The 22,097-nt window shown below is 42.8% G+C and overlaps 2 protein-coding genes across 13 annotated transcripts in view; one reads left to right on the plus strand and one right to left on the minus strand.

The window, feature by feature from the left end:
• The window catches only part of LOC135557652 (CD2-associated protein-like), a 112,958-nt gene extending 97,700 nt beyond the window's left edge, over positions 1-15,258 (minus strand). For 2 of the 3 annotated variants that reach the window (XM_064991134.1, XM_064991133.1), the window contains exon 1: positions 936-1,184. In XM_064991134.1, coding sequence (XP_064847206.1) covers positions 936-939 — 4 coding nt within the window. In that variant the 5' untranslated portion in view covers positions 940-1,184. Of the gene's footprint in view, positions 1-935; positions 1,185-15,020 lie in introns of those variants that run through there. The other variant, XM_064991138.1, reaches the window with a different exon arrangement.
• Positions 5,800-22,097, plus strand: part of LOC135557650 (tumor necrosis factor receptor superfamily member 21-like) — a 39,457-nt gene continuing 23,159 nt past the window's right edge. For 6 of the 10 annotated variants that reach the window (XR_010458245.1, XR_010458241.1, XR_010458244.1 and 3 more), the window contains exons 1-3: positions 11,589-11,996; positions 12,717-13,380; positions 17,397-17,966. Coding sequence is in view for 4 of the 10 variants with exons in the window: in XM_064991132.1 (XP_064847204.1) it covers positions 11,868-11,996; positions 12,717-13,380; positions 17,397-17,966 (1,363 nt within the window). In the remaining 6 variants the exon portion in view is untranslated. Of the gene's footprint in view, positions 6,339-11,318; positions 11,539-11,587; positions 11,997-12,716; positions 13,381-17,396; positions 17,967-22,097 lie in introns of those variants that run through there. The other 4 variants (XM_064991131.1, XM_064991130.1, XM_064991132.1 and 1 more) reach the window with 4 other exon arrangements.

Raw genomic sequence — 22,097 nt, forward strand, 5'->3', positions numbered from 1 at the left:
GGTGACTTTCACTTGAGTAATTTTCTATGAAAGGTATATATACTTTTACTCAAGTATGACATTTGGGTACTTTGTTCAACACTAGTGTACAGTATGTTTAAAAATACGTGTTAACCTTTTACAACATAACAGTGTGAACAACTTCACACGGAATGTTACATCCAAACACAGCTCTTTTAAAAATGGCTTCATGACATGCAAGTTTGAGACTCACAATTTGCAATATGTCAAGATTTTGGGGAAGATGTGTTTGGTGCCTTCCACCAAGCGCACACTTATCAGAAGGTTTTCTGTGTTGCTTAGACTTTGGGTGTGAAACTGGGACTGTCAATGAGTTGTATCAAGCGGGTTTGACATAACTTCTGCAAGTAATATAATCTAGGGCAAACCTGGCTTGAAATGCTGTATAAAAATAACAAGCAGAGGGAGGAAAATGTTGCTTCTTAATCTTATTTAGGTTTCACCCCATAACGCGTAACTAGCAAATAAGTAGCAACGATGGGGTGGAGAGGTGGCGTGCTATTTGCTTTTCCACTGGACCGATAAAAACATTTACATTTTTACTAACGGGTGCTACTACTAACTGGTCAACGATCTAAAAACAGGCATACAGTAACCATTACTTCTCACGCAAAAACCTGGCCATGGAATTGCCTTGTTAGCTAGCTAGCAAAGCTAGATAATTGAGCAAACTTGCCGGCAAAATAGAGCTTATGTTAGCATGGAAGCTAACTAGCTGACATTATCGCTTGATGTTAAATAGCTAATTTAACTAGCTAAACGTAGATAGTACATTGATCCATCCCACAAGGAGCACACTCCAAATCCGGGCACGGTTGGTGATGATGGATCCCTATTTCTGGCTACAGGCAATTTGAAGCGGGGAACATCGGATAGCCATCACGATAAACAACCACATAAATGAAAATACTCACCCATAATGTCCTTCAATGTCGCTATCAGATGTTTGGAATCTGCTATCCGTTTTCTTGCGTTAGCTAGCAGCTTGAATGCTAGCTCACTATGTGTATTTACTAAGCCAAGGTGCTTTTTGCAAATTCACTACCGATATGCAAGTTAAGCCATTCGCCTTTGGCTGAATAGCAGCTTACCAAACCTATGTTTGTAATGATTATTGTGCAGGGAAGTCTCCACCTTTCTTGGACTTGCCTGAAACTACTGCCACACGTATAAACAGCAGGAGAATTCGCGATATTTAGAAATGTGAGTCCCGCGAGAGGAAATTGGAACTAATGGAATGCCATCCGTTCATTAGCACACAGCATGAACAGTGTGATGGACAGGAGATTTCTTTCTCTATCCACCACTTTAATCCGTGTTGAGCATCATCAGTGACCATTGCTTTCCTGGTGAACATTAGTTTTGACATTTGCATCATCAGACAGACAACAAAATTGACTGAAACATGATTGATGTTCATGTTTATTATTAAATAGATCTACTTTTATCTCTCCAGTTGGTCATGGTAGAATAACATTATTATAATGGTCATTCCATGCTTTCATTGTATTAAATAGGCTACAAAGAAATCCTCTTTTATTGTTATTTTTCTTAGAAATAAATATTTGAACTTGAGAATGACACTGAGAGAGGGGGCACTGCTTGGTACTCTGGCCAAAAAAATCAATCACGGGGAGCAGATTCAAGGTATTTTTTTAAATGTATTTAACCTTTAATTTGACAGGGAGTAATGAAACATGCATAGTTTAAACTGCATTGTGATTAAAGCTTTTTTTCTGACCACAGGTTATGACTAGGGCCCCAAGTTTCTCCTGGTCCGAAAAAATCCCTGGTCCTAAATTCTGATGTAGAATTGGCCCAGTGACTCCCACCTGTCTCCCCCTGTCCCCTATTAGCAGAGACATCCTGGTTTGACCTATCTGTACTACATGCAAAGTGCACTGTAAAATGAAGTACAGAAGACAAATTTGCTTGATTGGATCAATTTGACAAGAGTTCCAACATCCTATAAAGAAGCGGCGTAAACACAAATTCTATGCAAATGAATCTAACCACAAAAAGGCTAAACATGGAGGGACACCGGGGACGGCTCAGAATGATGCATAGAGATCTATTTTAGAGTAGAATACAGAATGAAGATTAGCACTGGCTCTGTAACATCACTTCAATATATGTAATATTATTAATGCAACTTAATCCACTGTCAGAAAACTATGGATTTGCATTTGCTGGTTGCTGGCTTTACCTACATTACCTCTCTGTGTTACAGTATGAACCTTGACACTTAGTGGAATGTGCTGCCACCTTGTGTTGAAAATCAATTTACAACAAGTAATTCAGCGTTCCATAAAGGATATTTTAGAGGGATCTGAAATCCTATTGGAAAATGATAGTATCTAATTGTAAAATAGGGAACCATACAGTCTTGTCAGGGGGTTGCAAAGCATCAGGGTACAGGCAGGATTCAGGTGCAGCATTTCAGAAGGTGAATAAAACTGGATCCAAAATGTAGGTTTATAGGCTGGACTAGAGAATGTCAATGAACTCTGACATAGATGTAGACTTACAAAATAACAAACAGTAATCTAAATGGCCAATAAGATATGACTGGCTTCCAAGGCAAAGATTAAATCATTCATTTTAGTTTTAGAGAGCCATGGAACAACATGTCACTCCAGTGTAGCTTACTCTCCCTTGCCTTGACTTTAGAATGTATAATTCATGTCTATATTAATTCTATTGGAAAAAGATCTCACACAAAATATTACAATAGCCTACAATAGTTAAATAAACACTGAATACACAGAGTTTTATTATAGGTGATAGAGCACTGAGCAGTTACAATAGGCTCAAGTCAAAAACTTCAGAAGATGTAACAGACCAAGATGTCCAGCAGAGGTCACACTTAGTGTTCCTATTGCAGCAGTTGTCTTGAAGAACACGGTCAGAGAAACATTAACCTAAGTAGCAGATGTAATAGAAACACCTGAGCGGAGTGCCCACATCCGGTTTTCAAGGGAAACGGAAGCTAGGTTGAAGATACTGTATCCATGAAAACCGGACGATAGTGGTTTCTACCCACCACGCATAGGCTAGAGAAGCATTAAACTAACAGAGAAACAGACATAAACTGAAAGCAGAGGAGACCTACATTACCAGTCAATAGTTTGGACACACCTATTCATTCAAGGGGTTTTCTTTATTTTTACTATATTCTACATTGTAGAATAATAGTGAAGACACCACAACTATGAAATAACACATATGGAATCATGTAGTAACCAGAAAAGTGTTAAACAAATCAGATTCTTCAAAGTTGCCACCCTTTGCCTTGATGACAACTTTGCACACTCTTGTCATTCTCTCAACCAGCTTCTCCAACAGTCTAAAGGAGTTCCCATATATGCTGAGCTTTCCCATCACTCTGCCGTCCAACTCATCCCAAACCATCTCAACTGGGTTGGGGTCGGGTGATTGTGGAGGCCAGGTCATTTGATGCAGCACTCCAACACTCTTCTTGGTCAAATAGCCCTTACACAGCCTGGAGGTGTGTTTTGTGTATTGTCCTGTTGAAAAACAAATTATAGTCCCACTAAGCGCAAACCAGATGGGATGGTATATCGCTGCAAAATGCTGTGGTAGACATGCTGGTTAAGTGTACCTTGAATTCTAAACAAATCACTAATAGTGTCACCAGCAAAGCACCCTCACACCTCCTCCTCCAGGCTTCACGGTGGGAACTACACATGCGGAGATCATCCGGTTACCTACTCTGCGTCTCACAAAGACACAGCGGTTGGAACCAAAAATCTCAAATTTGGACTCATCAGACCAAAGGACAGTTTTCCACCAGTCTAATGTCCTTTGCTTGTGTTTCTTGGCCCACGCAAGTCTCTTCTTCTTATTCTTATTGGTGTCCTTTAGTAGTGGTTTCTTTGCAGCAATTCAACCATGAAGGCCTGATTCACGCAGTCTCCACTGAACAGTTGATGTTGAGATGTGTCTGTTACTTGAACTCTGTGAAGCATTTATTTGGGCTGCAATTTGAGGTGCAGTTAACTCTAATTAACTTATCCTCTGCAGCAGAGAGAACTCTGTGTCTTCCTTTCCTGTGGCAGTCCTCATGAGAGCCAGTTTCATTATAGCGCTTGATGATTTTTGCGACTGCACTGGAAGAAACTCTCAAAGTTCTTGAACCTTTTTGGTATTGACTGAACTTCATGTCTTAAAGTAATGATGGACTGTCGTTTACTTGAGCTGTTCTTGCCAAAATATGAACTTGGTCTTTTACCAAAGAGGGCTAACTTCTGTATACCACCCCTACCTTGTCAGAACATAACGGTTTGGCTCAACCGCATTAAGAACGAAAGAAATTCCACAAATTAACTTTTAAAAAGGCACACTTGTTAATTGAAATGCATTTTAGGTGACTACCACATGAAGCTAGTTGAGAGAATGCCACAAGTGTGCAAAGCTGTCATCAAGGCAAAGGGTGGCTACTTTGAAGAATATAAAATATATTTTGACTTGTTTAACACTTTTTTGGTTACTACATGATTCCATATGTGTTGAGCACGGGGCATGGGTTTTGCCATTTATGGTCAAAAATTATAATTTCAACAAATACTGAGCACTTAGCAGTCCCCATAACATTATTTTCTACTTGATTCAAACATTTCATTTGAGCACAGAACTTCTCCCCTTCCAAAATATGGTTTTATTTAAGGCAATCTAGTAACTCTGATCTGAGAGTAACAGAGATTCCCTTAAGGCAAAGGGAATGCTATCCATGTTGAAAGTTACATCTCAGCTCGAGTGCACAGCAATGTTGGCCAGGCAGGCAGGCAAATCACTAGCCAGTATCCGGCTCTATCTCTGCCTTTTCTATCCCTCTGCTGAGTCACTAACCCACTTAGACTGATCCCCCCCCCCCCCCAGCAGAAAACAGAGTGGCACCTCCACATACATGCCAGATGGTGTGTTGTGCTAATCTATCAATTGACTCTATTTGGAGTCACTGTCTGGGCAAAGCTCAATATCCTACATCACTGATGCTGGGCCTGAGCCATTTCTGTCTACTGACACACATGAAGTGAACCATTCCTTCTGTTTTTTTACTAGAACATTTATATGGCAGTCTCATGGTAATAATGGTGGCCAATGTTGGGGATTAAATAGGGAATTTCCATTCCTAAAATGTGCAGTATCCACATGACTGTGCCAATATGAGTCCAACACCACTGTTTGAATGGCATGCAAAAACATGCACAAATCCTCTATTACTAAATATCAAGTATGGGTGAAGCCACCATTCGATAGCAGATATTTTAGATTTTTTTATTCATGATAAAATAGGGACATTCACATCTCCTGTCTGTGTTCCACAATGGACTAATTGTCAATTTGACATTATAAGGAGGCAAACATAGGGACATTGTATTTGCTTTGGCCTAGTTTAAATATGCCTGGGGATGGCACAACTAAAGCACACTGGTCATGTTTAATCCCCTCACCTGTGCCCTAAACTGAAACATATAGACTATTCGTCAACATTTCGATATTGAATTATCTATAATATATGTATAACTCTATCAACATCTAAATGTAACCTCAGTTTTAACCCGTTAGTTATTTTTTACCTTGTGTATTTTCAATTAAACGTACCGGAGATATAAAGCCTAGCCTACGTACATGTTCACCTGTATAGTGTCTACCACTATAATCCCGTCTATGCAATTTCTTCCGGGAAACCGAGTCAACTGCGTTTGGGTAGAAGAGACGAAGCGAGATGGTTTAGTCCTGTTTGTCCACAATATACAGACCGATAAGCAGACAACCTACCTTTCCGCCTTTGGGACAACCACTCCCATCAAAGCGGAGACAATACCATTTAGTCATTATATACAGTATCTCTGGTTCGGGCGAGTTTCGTTGGTGACGTCTGTCGCCAGTACCCGCCCCGTTCAGTTATCGCCTTGCTTTGCTGCATAGACCGCGCAGGAACCTGGACCAAACGAGGCGGAATTTCAGTTGCTTATCCATCATCGATATGGGAATTATACCATTCTTTCAGAACCAAGCTCTTATCCCATACTATCTGAAACCAGTCCACTTCGAGACACAGACTATAAAAACTGCCGGTTGAAGGAACACCAGCAGTAGATTGTTATTATTGCCTTAGCCAGTACAGCATTTACAGAATATGTTTCCTGCTGATGCAGGGATGATATACCACCTTGTGCGATGAGAAGTAGCCTAACGTTTTCTCAGAACTGGAGATGGGCATTTTCTAAATTGTCCTAGTTGATTTTGGGAAAATGCTCTGGACAATTTTAGTGCTCTGTATGTCTGTGGCGGTAAGTACCAGACACCGTTGTCTTTGGTATTGTTCTTATTATAGGGGTGCTTCCCGGCAGGTTCTCGATTTAAAGAGACCGTTTTTATTTTTGCGTTTGTTCTGTTCTAAACCTATCTGCAATTAGCCAAGTGAAGATATTGTTAACTTTGACTCTTCTATAATTCGTGAATTTACAGGTAATCTTGTATAATAGGCTACCATATCGATTCGTTTTTTGAAATAAAAAATATCTATTGTCAGAACAGAATGGTAGGATGGATGAACAATAGCACATAGGCCTATGTGCTATGACACTTGCCCCATGAGAATGACACTACTATTTATCTTATTGCAGGCTACCTGTAAATGTCATTTATTGCTTGTTATTAGCTAACATTATTTAATTCTACACAATTGTATTGTAACATATGTCATCTTAAGTATCCCTGTCCCTGTATTCAAACAGCTTGTATGGGACTATCACCTGTGAGGTCCTATATGTATTACTGGAATCATCCAATACAAAGTCTCGTATACTTCAGGCTTTGTTTTTCCAATGCTGGAGAAAAACTTAGGGAAAACAGACAGCATTGAAATGCTGTAGTGGATGTTGACCCACCCTGCCTCAATCCAATTTAACACTAATATTTAAGTCATGTTCTCATTGAAACATAGATCCATGTATTTTTGTCTAATATCGACACTTCATACAGTGCAGGGCATTATTTATATGAGTGCTCTCAGCCAGAGAGAACATACCATCTAGGAATCTATGCATGTTTTATGACCAATTTATTAAAAAGACAAAATTTTAAGTACTATTTGGCAAAATTCTATCTCGCCAACCTTAGAGATACAGTAGTCCATCATCCACTGTAATCAATTATTGACATTTAACCAGTAAAGGAGACATCCTTATCTTCCAGTATCACCATGGAACAGATATTATAACAAAATTATATTTTTCCATTCTAAAATGTAATTGTGTGTCAGTCCTTTCTGTGGTTTGGGCCCCTCTGTGTATCTCCACTCAGGCGAGGTCCACTGCTTGTTTGTGCTTGTGTTGTTGGCAGTACATTCTGACATTAGCATGAATATTCTTCACTGGCCCATGAAGGAGGCAGCACCACTGGTGTTTGTCAGTGATAAACGAGGCATGACTGCACCAAACACACTCCCTCTTCCTCGCCGTTTAGATGCATGATGACATGTTGCAACAGGTGCTGGGTTGGTTGTTATCTGGTACTGTCTTATGGGAAGCTCAGTGTTGTCCAACAAACACACACATAGTTACTTTTGCACATAGTTACTTTTGCACAGCCATGCCTTCCATGTAGCCTACAACAGCACAGTTAGGCTCTAAGCTGGATTTTTTACTATTTTTTATTTAACCTTTATTTAGCTCTAAGATGGATGTTCTAAACCCGTCAAACTCAACTCTGGACCTCAAAGCTCGTTCCACTGTATTTTTTAATTGTTCACCTGATTTAGACTTGGGACACCAGGTGTGTGCAATTAACCATCAGGTAGAACAGAAAACCAGCAGGCTCCAGACCTCGTAGGGTAAGAGTTGAATACCCCTGTTCCAGATCAGGGTTTCCCTGCAGCAGCACTGCAGTGGCACGGCATAGATGGGCTGGCTGTCCTCTCCTCCCTCTGTCCTCCAGCCAGGGAGGGAGCATCCTGATATCATTCACTAACCACCTGGAGCTCAGCTCTAAACATATGAGTTGTAATAGCACTAGCCTTGCTATGGCTTTAGTATTAATGATGTTCTATCAACAGATATACTCTATATGTATCCTTTACACATTCATCATGTATCAAATGTATTAGATTTAAAGGATACTGCTGTATACAATATCTACAAACCAGATTAGACTATAGTATTTCTCTCCTCTTTTTATCCTGCATGGCAGGTATGAAACGCTAAAGAGGGCTGAGGTAGATTCAGAGTAATGGGTAATTATCAGGGATTCATGGCCACTCACAGGCGGCGTGGTGTGATGGTGGGCAGTCCCTCAGACAGCAGCAGTCTCATGACAGGATGCCAGTGGTGTGTTTTTTTAAACAGGAAATGCAGTGACAGGAGCCTACTCTCTTATCTGAGCTAGAAGGGAGGGACATTCACCCTCTCGCTCGCTCGCACGCATGCACACATTAATTCACACCCCAAACCGTCAATATCTGTCAGTTTCAGACCACCAAACTAATGTCCCTGCAGTGTATCACATGTTGAATATAACCAGTTTCACACTTGTTTTTGTATTGGGTAAACATGATAAGGCTGGAATTGGAACATTTTGTACCTCATGACATATCATCAAAAGACTGTTGACTTGTTGGCTGAAAATAATGTTGTTTGAGTGATGTTGCGCTTAGTTGCACCTTACTTATCTTCAAATGTCCATCGTTCGCCAGGGGTCAATTTGCACATGATGACACAAACAGATAGTTGTTACTAGATATGTTTTTTGGAACTCAGTCAGTGTCTCAACTGCGTCTTTCTTTTTCCTGATGCAGTTAAGCCAAAATCACGCTCCCATTGGCTAGCTAGCGTTGTCTCACTCACAGGCGATCTGCGCAGAGACAGTGGCCTTCCATGTAAGGATAGAAAGTGTAATTTAACAATTAGCTGCCTACCGTAATGCAGAGCCTATTATTATCATCGTGTTTGGTAACATTTGCCCATGTATTTATTTTCAGAGTTTCAATGAGTTGTAAAAATGTCTCAGAACTCTGCTGAATTCCCTCAATTAAAGGTAAGCTAAGTTTACCTAGGCTACATAACGTTACTAGCTCCGTATTTCAAGTTATATTATCTTTAGCAGTCTATTATCAGGTAAAAGCATATGCTTATTATTCATAATTTATCAAATATTTATTAGCTAATCATTCAGTCGAACACGCTATGCTACAGCCATTGAATCTGTCTTTGAGCATTAAGGGAAGGTAATGGCTATCTCTGTCCATGACATTATGTTGTTATATTTTTCGATTTTGAAATACAAGGGCAAATGTTATTGATCAGTGACTGAAATTTCACACTAGAGGATATTCACTTCCGGACTTGGAGACTTGGAGAGCGCTCAAAGTGTTGTAGAACCCCTCTCTGAATAACAGGGCGTGGTTTTGGCTTAACTGCGTTAGGAATAAGAAAGATGCCCATCAATCTAATGTTGAGAGTTAGAATAATAGAATTGCAGGAAATTAGCTATAAAACTGCAACAACAAACAAATCTAACTAATTTGTTTACTTTTTGTTAATAAAATACTTTTGCTGCTAACAGATCCCTCTGTACATATTAAATCATATTTTTTAATCCTGGTGCTGAGTTAATGTTTGTTAATGTTTTTTTATTATATATATATATATATATATATATATATATATATCACATTTATTTAACTTAGGGCTGAAATCACGTTAACGGGATCGATATGACAACAGCCAGTGAATGTTCAGGGCGCCAAATTCAAAACAACAGAAATCTCATAATTAAAATTCCTCAAACATACAAGTATTTTATACCATTTTAAAGGTAATCTTGTTGTTAATCCCACCACAGTGTCCGATTTCAAATAGGCTTTACAGCGAAAGCACTACAAACTAATATGTTAGGTCAGAGCCAAGTCACAGAAAAACACAGCCATTTTTTCCAGCCAAAGAATGGAGTCACAAAAATCAGAAATAGAGATAGAATTAATCACTAACCTTTGATGATCTTCATCAGATGACACTCATAGAACTTCATGTTACACAATACATTTATGTTTTGTTTGGTAAAGTTCATATTTATATAAAAAAATCTTAGTATACATTGGTGCGTTATGTTCAGTAGTTCCAAAAACATCCAGTGATTTTGCAGAGAGCTACCTCAATTTACAGAAATACTCATTATAAATGTTGATGAAAATACAAGTGTAAAATACATGGAAATATAGATAAACTTATCCTTAATGCAACTCTGTGTCATAATTCAAAAAAGCTTTACAGAAAAAGCAAACCATGCAATAATCTGAGTACGGCGCTCAGAGACCCAACAAGCCCAAAAGATATCCACCATATTGTCCAGTCAACAGAAGTCAGAAATAACATTATAAATATTCACTTACCTTTGATGATATTCATCAGAATGCACTCCCAGGAATCCCAGTTCCACAATAAATGTTTGATTTGTTCGATAATGTCCATCATTTATGTCCAAATAGCTACTTTTGTTAGCGCGTTTGGTAAACAAATCAAAACTCACAAAGCGCATTCACTAGTTGCAGACGAAATGTCAAAAAGTTCCGTTACAGTCCGTAGAAACATGTCAAATGATGTATAGAATCAATCTTTAGGATGTTTTTAACATAAATCTTCAATAATGTTCCAACCGGAGAATTTCTTTGTCTTCAGAAAAGCGAATGGAACGGGAGCTACCTCTCATGTGAATGCGCGTGACCAGCTCGTGGCTGCTGGCAGACCTCATTCCCCTCTCATTCAGCCCCCTTCACATTAGAAGCCTCAAACAAGTTTCTAAAGACGGTTGACATCTAGTGGAAGCCTTAGGAAGTGCAACATGACCAATATCCCACTGTATCTTCAATAGGGGCTGAGTTGAAAATCAACCAACCTCAGATTTCCCACTTCCTGGTCGGATTTTTTTCTCAGGTTTTTACCTGCCATATGAGTTGTGTTATACTCACAGACATCATTCAAACAGTTTTAGAAACTTGAGAGTGTTTTCTATCCAAATACGCTAATAATAAGCATATATTAGCAACTGGGACTGAGGAGCGGGCAGTTTACTCTGGGCACCTCTGGGCACCTTATTCATCCAAGCTACTCAACAAGCATATAGTCAATGTGTAGCGGCTAATAGCATGGCAGTACCCCCCCCCCCCGACTACAAACTCAGGGATGTTGATTCAATTCTAAAGTCTGTTTTGCTGTGGTTCAGTTTAGGACATCAGGCATGTGGGAAAACTGCTAATCTCTATTCATGTTCAGCAGAGTTTGGTCTCACTCCCCCTCCCCTCAAAATTGTGAAAGGGTCCCGCCAGGTCCCCGGCCCTCACATCAGCGAGAACAACATGTGCTTCTGAGCCAAACGGGGAGCAGCAGCGGAGGAGGCTGGTATTTTATTGTCCCGCTCCTGATGAGATTGCTCTGAGAATATTAATACCTCCCACCCCACATCTCTGAGATGAATCAGGGCGCTCCCGTTTCTCTGGTAGGTCTACTGCAGTATGTAAACCATTAAAAACACTGGATTTGACCACAACTTTTAACAGGGCTCTGCATGTTCAGAAAGTGAAGATGGAGCTCTCCTTTCTTTCCCTGTATATCGGTGGTTATAGCCTCAAACATCATATTTCTGTGGCGAATTGGCACACTGGACAAAAAAGTGAGATCAACAGAGTCACTTCCCATCCAGCCCCACATTTAAGAGAGGAAATAGAACATGTGGTCTGCCATTAGAAGGGATTTTATGTAGGATCTACATAGGGCTAGACTGGATGTAAATTCAGTGAAAGAAGTAGAGGGCTGTTGTGGACGCGGATGGCATTTCACTACCATGGAACACATTCAAGCCATAATCACTTCAGAATGGAAGCGTTTACTAGTGCTGAAAGAATGCCTGTCAGTGAAAGTCAAACAGAAGGACATCACACATCAACAGAACATTGGGTACTGTGTGTTTTCACCAGATGTTATCTTGATGAAATTCCTCAATGTGCTGTTTAGAACATCAGCCAAGTTGTGGTACCAGTTATTTGAATGAATTTTCAAGTGCTCGCTACTGAGAATATGCAATATTTTTGTGTCCCTTGGATGGATTGCCTTAACATAAATATTTAACATTTTTGAAAATAACTAGATACAACCATGCCGTGTTAAAACATATACTAATATATATTTAGTTTCTTTATAGAGAACTTGAATAAGTCATTTCAATTAGTTTATTGGATCTATTAAAGGTTGTAGCAACAACACCAGAAAAAATTAACAATCTTCTAGTACTTATGGAATTATATTTATTGATGACATAATAGACTTCTCCATTCCATGATGATGTCACTGTTAGAGCATGCCCCCTGGCCATGACCTAGCTTCTGTCATATTACAGTATGTGGGGAAGCCAGTACGGTAGGTGGCTAAGCACTCAGTGTGAGATTGTGTCCTGTAATGTTGACTCAATGCCCTTGTTTGTGACTCACTGTCCTTTAACTATAGCCAGTTTGGGGGTTTCTAGGGGTGACTTTGCCTGAGCTGTGGTTGTTTTCACACATCAATTTATTTGGTAAATCAGCTGAGTCTCTAACAGCGACTCTTATGTGTTTTTGTCTTGTCTGCAGTACATTGTCTAAGCCCAACACTGTCTCTGTTGTCGTTTCTTTCTGTTCTCAGCTACTGTACAGTGTAGTTGGTGAGGCCTCCAGCCAGCCTCTGACACCCAGCCGAGGCACTGAGACAGAGGCCCTGTCTGCCCGCCACTACTACCACACAGACCCCAGCACAGGCATTCAGCTGGTCTGTGACAAGTGCCCTGCGGGCACCTTTGTTTCCAGACACTGTACCCAGACCAGCGTGAGGGATTGCAGCCGCTGTGACGAGGGCACATTCACTCACGGAGAGAACGGGATTCAGCATTGCCACCACTGCAGGAGGCCCTGCCACGCCCCCCTTGTTGAAAAGGTCCCCTGCACGGCCACCTCGGACCGGATCTGCACCTGCCCTCCGGACACCTTCACCCAGGGGGACAGCTGCACGGCCCACACCCTGTGCCCTGTGGGCTCAGGGGTTAAGAAGAGGGGCAACGATGTGGAGGATGTGCGCTGCAAGGCGTGCGCACGGGGGAGTTTCTCTGATATGGCCTCCAGTGTGTTGAGGTGCAGGACACACACAGACTGCCTGACCCACGGTCTGCCCCTACTGACGACGGGCACTAGAGAGACAGACAACATCTGTGGACCTGCTTCTCCCACCTCCCCCACCCTCTTGGGACCTGCACAGTCTGCCTTCATCCAGGAACCCTCCTCTTCCTCCTCCTCAGCTGGCCCAGTACGTAAAGGTAAGGGGCAGTGGACCAGACTCCCTCAGCTACTTTACATCTGTTGCTCCCCCACCAAGGTTATTTTGTTTTTCATTTCAGTATCGCCCTAGATATGCCCTCAGGGGATTGTAATTCTCATGTAGAAACTCTAGAGGTAACCCAAACTGTAGAACAGACTTGTGTTCCTAAAATACCTGTCCCCAGATGGCTATTATTCTCCCCTATTTGGTCTGGCATGTCAAACATTGGTCCGGCTATCAGGTACTGTACTGTAGTGATAAGGTGACATGTTTGGTCTTGTCACAGACAACACTGCTTTGGTGGAAAACATGTTGTTGTTTCCATACCTTTCCCAGACTACTCACTTCCTTGTTCTCACTCTGGTCTGTAAAAGGTCATGTCTGTGCATTTTTTTTTGTAATTGCTTGTAGAGGGGAAAGGGGAGTAACCTGGGTAAACGGTTGCCCTTTTACTTAAATACATCACATGTATAGAAAGACAAGGGGAAGCCATTGGGGCTCAAGAGAGAGAGAAAGATTCCTTTGTAGGGGCTGTTGTTATTTCTTCCCAATTTGTCTCCCTGCCAAGTGTTATGTAACAGGTCATATTGACAATGATCACAAAGGATGCTCATCTGAAACAGATAAAAGCATTCAAGTCAAAGGTTCCTATTTTTTTTATACTAACCAAATATTAGGCTGTCTATATGCAGGGAAGGGAATTCTCAGAAAATGTGAAATACTTTTGTCTCCTATAAATTATATATTTTTTTCAAATGATGGTCAGAGAAGATACTACACATTCCGGAAACGCTACAAGTAGTCACTCGCGGATGATGTTACCATGGCAACATAGTTCTCAGAGACTGATTAACTATTTAGTTGGTGACAGTATTACCTCCACACCGGACTCATAACCGCAGTAAAATACTATATGACAGTTGCACAGTGGTGATCCCCCCTCTCTGCACTCTGGACATGCATTAGTAGTACCCAGCTCGCTCTGGCGGCAGGAAGCCTAGTGGTTAGCGCGTTGGACTCGTAACCGAAAGGTTGCAAAATCGATTCCCCCAAAATAATATAAAGAATATGTCGTTCTGAACAAGTTAACCCACTGTTCTTAGGCCATCATTGAAAATAAGAATTTGTTATTCTTTGTTATTCAATCATCAGGTCGCTCTATTATCTCTCGAACCACTGTGACATCAATTAAAGCACAGTATGTGATTTTAAAACTCACCACTGTAATTGATCAATTTGAAGAAAGAAGTTCAACAAGTTGAAACTCAGTGGAAAATATGGTTGTTGTGGATGTTGTTTCAAAGCCTAACAGAACCAAATGGACAGCGCTTTCTAAGGTGATGATTCATTAAAAACACCCATATGCATATTAGAGTTTATGCGTAGTCCAAGCCCGACCCCAAAAAACGGAATTAAAATAATGATTGTGCCAGTATACAATACATAACCTACCGCATAAAACACATGCCAGAAAAACATTTTAAAAATATATATACAGATTTAAGATGTATTTGGTACATAATTGGTCTAGCCTAAATTAAACAAATGCAGATTTTAGTGAATTTGTATTTGATTTTGAATAGCATAGTAATAGGTCGTTTTTTTTATATTTTCACAATTAATAGGCGGACACATTACCTTTAGCTACAGAATATCTCACCACCGTAAATTTCCATCTCTTCCCCTCTCTCCTTCATTATTTTCACCAACGCGCAAAGAGAAAGGCTGTCAACAGTTTAATGAAATATGTTTCGTTGTGAAAACATGTTACTATCGATGTTCCCGAACAGATTTCACTTGGTTTCCCAAATTAAGCGCTGGTTAGCTGCAGGAACTGGGTTGGAGAGCCCATGGCATACAGAGTTTGGGCGGAATATCCCCTGTCGCGCAGCGAAATGACCAGAGTAGCCTACTGATGAGTGAAAAACAACAGCGTGTGCAGCCTGAGGCAAGAAACAGAGCGCACGCTTTTTCCTCTAAAGTAATCAATAGGCTATAGTCTCTTCATGCAGCCCATATATTTTTTGATTTACAAGACATTCAACGATTTGTATCATTCAAAACTGACGTTGCCAAATAACTGTTAATCTATCAAATAGGACGTTTCAAATTATCACTTTAACTAGGCAAATTCTTAATTTCAATGACGGTTTAGGAACAGTGGGTTAACTGCCTTGTTCAGGGGCAGAACGACACATGTTTACCTTGTCAGCTCGGGGATTCGTACTTGCAACCTTAGGTTACTAGTCCAACACTCTAACCACTATGGTACCTGCCGCAACCTCCTACTCAACATAGCTCCGGAATGGCAAAAATATCCTTTCTATTTTATTCAGCTGAGTTCAATTATATTATTCTTACTATAAAATCATAACATACAGTCGGACAACTCATATTCTGCTCTTCTGAAATACAAATACATGTCACAGGTCCAAAGTTTCTTTGGACCTGCCTAAAATAAGTAATGGACTTATTGTGATGGTGTATATTCAATTGATTTATTATACTTTTTTAAATGCATATGTTCCAAAGGCGCTCATCAGCGGCTTGTATGCGTGGAGGCCTGGAGATGCTAAACGTGTTTATGTTAATTAACAATCAGTTACTGTGAGATAGGCAGTCTTTTGCATGACAATAACCGGCAAACAAAATTTCATGAATGCCACAGCCCCTCGCAGGACTTTACAAGTCTTTTTTTATCGGCTACTGCTTTTGTCCACAGTTTCATCCCAGTTTCGTCTGCAGTATTTCACGATGTCAACCACCCATAGAGGAGCATCAATTCCACTGCTATTTGTCTTGTGTGTAGATTCATAGCCTTTCACTTGGTTAACTTGCCCCCTCATTCAGTGAGAATGGCTGAGGGGTGTTCCAGTCCCACATGTAGGACAGAAATTCCCATGCCTCAGTCTCAATGGGTGGGATGGGATGGGGAAGAGGCTTTTGCACAAGAACCACCACGACATGACAGTGTGTCCCCATGCAGTGAAGAACTGAAAGCATTGCAGTTGAGATGAATATGCCAATAACACAGCTTACTTCTGGATTACCTGTCCACCTGTTAATAGGATCCCAAGGATTACCAATGATCCGGGTGCCAATCCCAAAAGCATCCCCCAATATGATGCCGTTATGAAATTCTAATCTAATCTGTTTAGTACTATAGTAGACAGGGGTATTCCAGTTCAGGGTTAGTGAGTTTTTACAGTGTTGATTCAGGTTCAGTGGAAGTAAACACATCTCCCCTATTGATTAGCTGTTTTTGTTTCTACAGTAGCCTATAAAGGCAGTGTAAGTTTGACATTTGGGCCTGCTCTTTTGTTATGGGGCAACAGTAATATCCAGTTCAATCTCAATGGACTACCTGCCACATGAATGTGTTTAGGCATATATCGTTGACTTCTTTTCAACTCAAAATCTCATTTATTTCCTGCTGAGTCTGGAGCTGTAATTGAATTTACTCCAGCTTTAGTAGAACACTATATGAATTTTGTATTTTTATTTAACTAGGCAAAATCAGTTAAGAACACATTCTTATTTATAATGACAGCCTACCATGGAACAGTGGGTTAACTGCCTTGTTCAGGGGTAGAACGACAGATTTTTACCTTGTCAGATCAGGGATTTAATCCAGCAACCTTTCGGTGACTTGCCCAATGCTCTAACCACTAGGCTACCTGCCATCATTTGGCTAGCTAAAGTTAGTTACTTGCTGCTCCAATGTGGTAGCTGTAGAAGGAGCAATCTCGTGCTCTTCTCGTGTCAGATTAGTTGGGGCTTGGCCAGGGCGGGGACCTTCCCTTCCACAGCTGTCCAGCAGATTGCCTGTGGGATTAAAGTTTGACAATTTCTCCCTTCTGTGTTGTTGTAGTCTGGATTTAGCCCATCTTTGGACTGAATTTAATTATCTTTCTCTGCATCTCCCTCCCCCTTTGTCGCTCTCGCTCTTTCTCCCTCTCCTCCCCCATTCTCTCTTTTCATTTCTATTTGTGTTTGTGTGGCTCTGTGGGTTAGACAACTTCAGACTGACAGCAGGTGCTGAGGACTTAGAGCTCTTACTGAGTGCCACAGGGTTTCTACCCAGCCATGGCCAGGATTCCCCCCCAACAGGCTCCTCCGAAGCCAGCCCCGAAGACAATGGAGAGGTCCTGAACCTAGCCGCTACGCCTGAAGCCCAGGACTCCACACGGACTCTACCACACCACAAGTACTCTGTTCCCAGTGATAACCACCGCACCCACCCGGCGGCCAACAACCGGGTCATGGATGGCATGGAGGATGGAGCTGGTGTGGGAGTGGGTAGATGGGTGCAGAGCTCAGGGTACAGGCCAACGCGGAGGGGCTCCCCCAGACCCAGCACTCATACGCACTTTGACATCAATGAGCACCTGCCCTGGATGATCGTTCTGTTGCTGCTGCTGGTGCTGGTGGTGATCGTGGTGTGCAGCGTGAAGAGGAGCTCCAGAGTTCTGAAGAAGGGTCCAGTCCAGGACCCCAGCAGCATCATTGAGAAGGCAATCCAGAAGAAGACCTGCCCCCCGACACAGACCAAGGAGAAGTGGATCTACTACTCTAACGGACAGGGTGAGTGGGCGCTTTATTTTACATCTCAAAGGTTTATAGAAAGAAATGCAACTTTGGTGATAAGTCTTTTTCTATGTAGCCGCATACTTTATAAAGACAGAAAAAATAAAACAGAAAAACATATATTTTTGGTACAAAGAGATATTTGCGAGACTCTCAGCCGAAAAGACCGAACATCTGTTGATCTGTTGTAGCACCAGTGGGGGAATCTAAATCCAATACTTTCTGCACCAGAGAACACTACACATAGCAGGACAGTAATGGCAGTTACACAAGCAAGGACATGGTCTGCAACAAGCGGTAACTGCCACCTCTCTCTCCTCACACGTATCTCCTCTTTCTCTACCTCTCTCCCATCCTCTTTTGTCTCACTTTCTTTTTCTACTTCCCTCTTTACCCCCTCTCCTCACGCCTTACTCTCTTCCTCTTTTCATTCTCTCTCTGTCTCCCTGATGTGTCTGGTTGTGTGTAACCATGGGAGCCGGGGTGGCCGCATGGGGCTGATCAGTTAAAGTAGTGAAACCACAGCACTGCAGCAGGCAGGCAGGAGGAAGAGCGCCGGCTGCCACAGCCTGATGTCAGCCTCAGATATCCATCCGCTTGTAAGCGAGAGAGAGGGAGAGCTCCAACCCAGTGCAGTTCAGTTCAAACCAGATTTTTCCAGTTCTCTGTGGTTGGATAGAAGCTCAACTTTATCATTGCACAGACACATGCCACCCTGGAGAGGGTGAAGGGAGGGCTGGAGAGGCCTCTGCTTTCAGAGATATGTCCCACTGAGCACACCATGTCATTTCAACGTGGTGTGTTGGGTAATATTTGGTTGAGACATTAATCAATGAGATTACAACCTATATTCCCCCACTCAGAAAGACAGCCAAAAGTTAGTTGAATTTGTAATGTATTATCATCTCTATGCTTTCAACTATTTAAAATTACAAACAAATTCCAATGGAAAAACAATGTCGGATTTTGGTTTAGTTGTCACCCAAATGTCTATCACTGTGCTTTCAACCATTTAGAAACACAGCAAATGTCACACCCTGACCATAGTTTGCTTTGTATGTTTCTATGTTTTGTTTGGTCAGGGTGTGATCTGAGTGGGCATTCTATGTTGGATGTCTTGTTTGTCTATTTCTATGTCTGGCCTGATATGGTTCTCAATCAGAGGCAGGTGTTAGTCATTGTCTCTGATTGGGAACCATATTTAGGCAGCCTGTTTGGTGTTGGGTTTTGTGGGTGATTGTTCCTGTCTCTGTGTTAGTTTGCACCAGTATAGGCTCAGTCACTTTGGATTTTATTTTTTCCTGGTTTTGGAAGAGAACATGAGCCGGGTGTGCCATTCTCCTTGCGGAGATGGTGCAAAATCCACCAACACGGTCGGTCCCTGGGATTGGGTTGGCCAACACGATTCGGTTTGCTTGGAAGCAAAAGGAGTTGGAGCCTTTAGGACGGGAAACTTTTGGAAGGACAATCTAGATGGGGATTCTAAAGCTGACGATGAAGGATGTGTTTTGCTTCCAAGGCAACTCGTTGGAGGGAGCATACGACGTGGCACTACATACAGAGGAGAAACACGATGATATCCTGAGAAGGGCAAGAGCAGTGGGAGGTGAGAGGCCGATGTGTCACTATGAAATATCAAGCCTGGCGAGGAATAACTTTAGGGTTGTAACTGTCAATATTTACAACCCATACGTTAAGGACGAAGAGGTGAGGGCCTTTCTGGGGAGATACATGGATAACGTCTCCTCAGCAAGGCACCACAAAGACTCCCTTGGGTTTTGGAATGGGAGGAGAGGCTTCCAGGCCCTCCTCAGGGAGGACCCAAAGGGACATGGTGGCTACCTCCATCCTCCTGCTATGTTCTCCCTGGGGGCTGACAGGGGGACGTTGTTTTATGCACGTCAGCCTCCATTTTGCAGGCGCTGTATGGCCTATGGCCACATCTTCGCCTCGTGCAGCGCAAGAAAATGCAGATTTTGTGGATCTGGGGAGCACGAGGCGAGGGATTGTGACGAGCCTCTGACGAGGCGTGTCACGGGTGTGGCTCGTTAGCACACCTGTGGCGGGGGTGCCCGGCTCGTCAGAGGTCATACACGTCTGCGGCTGGGGTGGGGGAGAAGGAGCGGTGGATGGGGGAAGGAGAGGAGGGGAAGGAAGTATGCCTTTTGACTAGAGTACAGGCCCAGAGGGGAAGGTCGCAAGGAAGGAGGAGGAGCAAGAAGCGGCGGATGGAAGAGAGAAGGAAACGGAAGGCATGGGAGTAGGAGAAACAGGAAAAGCGGCGGAAGAAGGCAAGCGAGTGGAGGAGCATGAGAGAGAAGAAAGCGAGGGAGGGGTGGTGGAGAAGGAGACGGTGGAAGAGCAAGTGGAGTGGGGGGAAAGTGCCCTGGTGGAAGAGATGAGGGGTATGGTGGAGGAGCTGGCGGGGGGGAGGGTGGTATCTCTCCACTGCCGCCATCACCAAAGAAGAGAGTGAAGAGGAGGGTGCGATTGGCCGACAGTGAGAGAGAGGGGATGGCCAAGAGAGCGATAGGGGTGGGAGAAACCTCTGGGTTGCTGCTGGTTTCCCCAGGCCCTCAACTTCTGTTGGGTGGGGACACACCTAACAAGACCCAGGACTGGGTACAGGAGGAGTTGGGGAGTTTTTTGTTTGGGGACTCTGCCTCCCCTATTTTTTTCCAAACCAGCTGCAGCACTGGGGAGGGGGAGGAGTGTGGGAGTAGACCCAGGGTGCAGGGCACCCCGAAGCCAAACACTATTCCTGCATCCTGGGTTGGCGAGATGGAGGAAGAGGGGGGGACATCGGGAGTACGGAGGGTGTTATCACCGGTAGATATGGAGCAGGGGAGCATCAGGTGAGTCTCCTGTTTTTGTTTTTTTCTGTCTGGGTTTAGTATTTGAGTGTATTACATGTTTTTATTTGATTCTTTCATGGGGTCTAATTTTACTTTTGTTAGTTTAAATGCTTAAATGCTTAAACCTTAGGGTTTAAGGGATTTTGTTAAGAGGAGGGCGGTTTTTAGTTATTTGGAGGGTGTGGGGTTTGGGTGGGGAGTCGGTTTGGGGTATTGGGGGGGGGTGCACTCATCGGGGGTAGGGATTTTGTGTGGGCACAGGGAGGTAAAAGTGGAGGGTTCTTTTGTGGTGATGCAGGGGAGGGTTATAGGGGTGGATGTCACGATAAGGGATTGTAAATTTAGATTAGTGGTGGTGTATGGGCCACAGGTGGTGGCAGACAGGAGGGAGATGGTGGACTGTCTGGCGCCCCTGTGTGTCACAAATAGGAAATTAGTGATAGGGGGGGGGGGGGAATTTAATACAGATTTAGGAATAGGGGAGGATAGCAGTGCAGGCACCATCACCGGGCTAATGGCTTGCCATGGTCTGGTTGATGGTGGCCTGCACACTACTCCGAAAATGGCCGGTCCTACATGGCGCAACTCCAGGGGGGTTGCGCGGAGGCTCGACTATATTTTTGTACCCAGGTCTTTGGGTAAGTTGTCTGGGCGGCTGATGCCTGTTTTCTTTTCGGATCACGACGGGGTGCTCCTGCAGGTGGGGTCGCCAGTCTGCCTCTTTGGTAGGGGGTACTGAAAGTTAGATCGGGACGTGCTGGAGGAGCAGGCTTTTGTTGATGTTTTTTTTTGGTTTCTTTTGGAGGCTTGAAGGCCTCCGGTCCATGTGCGAGGGAGTGTTAGAGTGGTGGGAATTAGTTAAGGTGAGGATTAGGGCTTTTATAATAGGGTATTGCAAGAGGAAAAAAAGGGAGGAGAGGAGGGAGGTGGATCGTATCCAAAGGTTAATTGAACTCGAGTACGAGGCAGGCAACCTCGGCGGGTCGTTTGACTGGGAGAGATCCGCAACCCTAAAGGCGCAGCTCAGGGAGTTTCAGGAGCGGAAGGCTTGAGCTTTCCTGGAGCGTACGCATAGTGGCTTTCTAGAACACAATGAGACTTGTTCTGCTATGTTCTTTAAGTCAGTTAGGGCCAGACAGAGTAGGAAGGTAATGCATGGCGTTAGGGAAGAAAATGGTAGTATAGTTAGAAAACCAGAGGAAATGGTCAGGGTGACAACTGATCATTTCCAAGGTTTATTTAAGGAAAGGGAAATAGATGTAGAGCAGGGAAA

This window comes from Oncorhynchus masou, chromosome 16, assembly GCF_036934945.1.
Source record: "Oncorhynchus masou masou isolate Uvic2021 chromosome 16, UVic_Omas_1.1, whole genome shotgun sequence".
NCBI classification, from domain to species: Eukaryota; Metazoa; Chordata; class Actinopteri; order Salmoniformes; family Salmonidae; genus Oncorhynchus; species Oncorhynchus masou.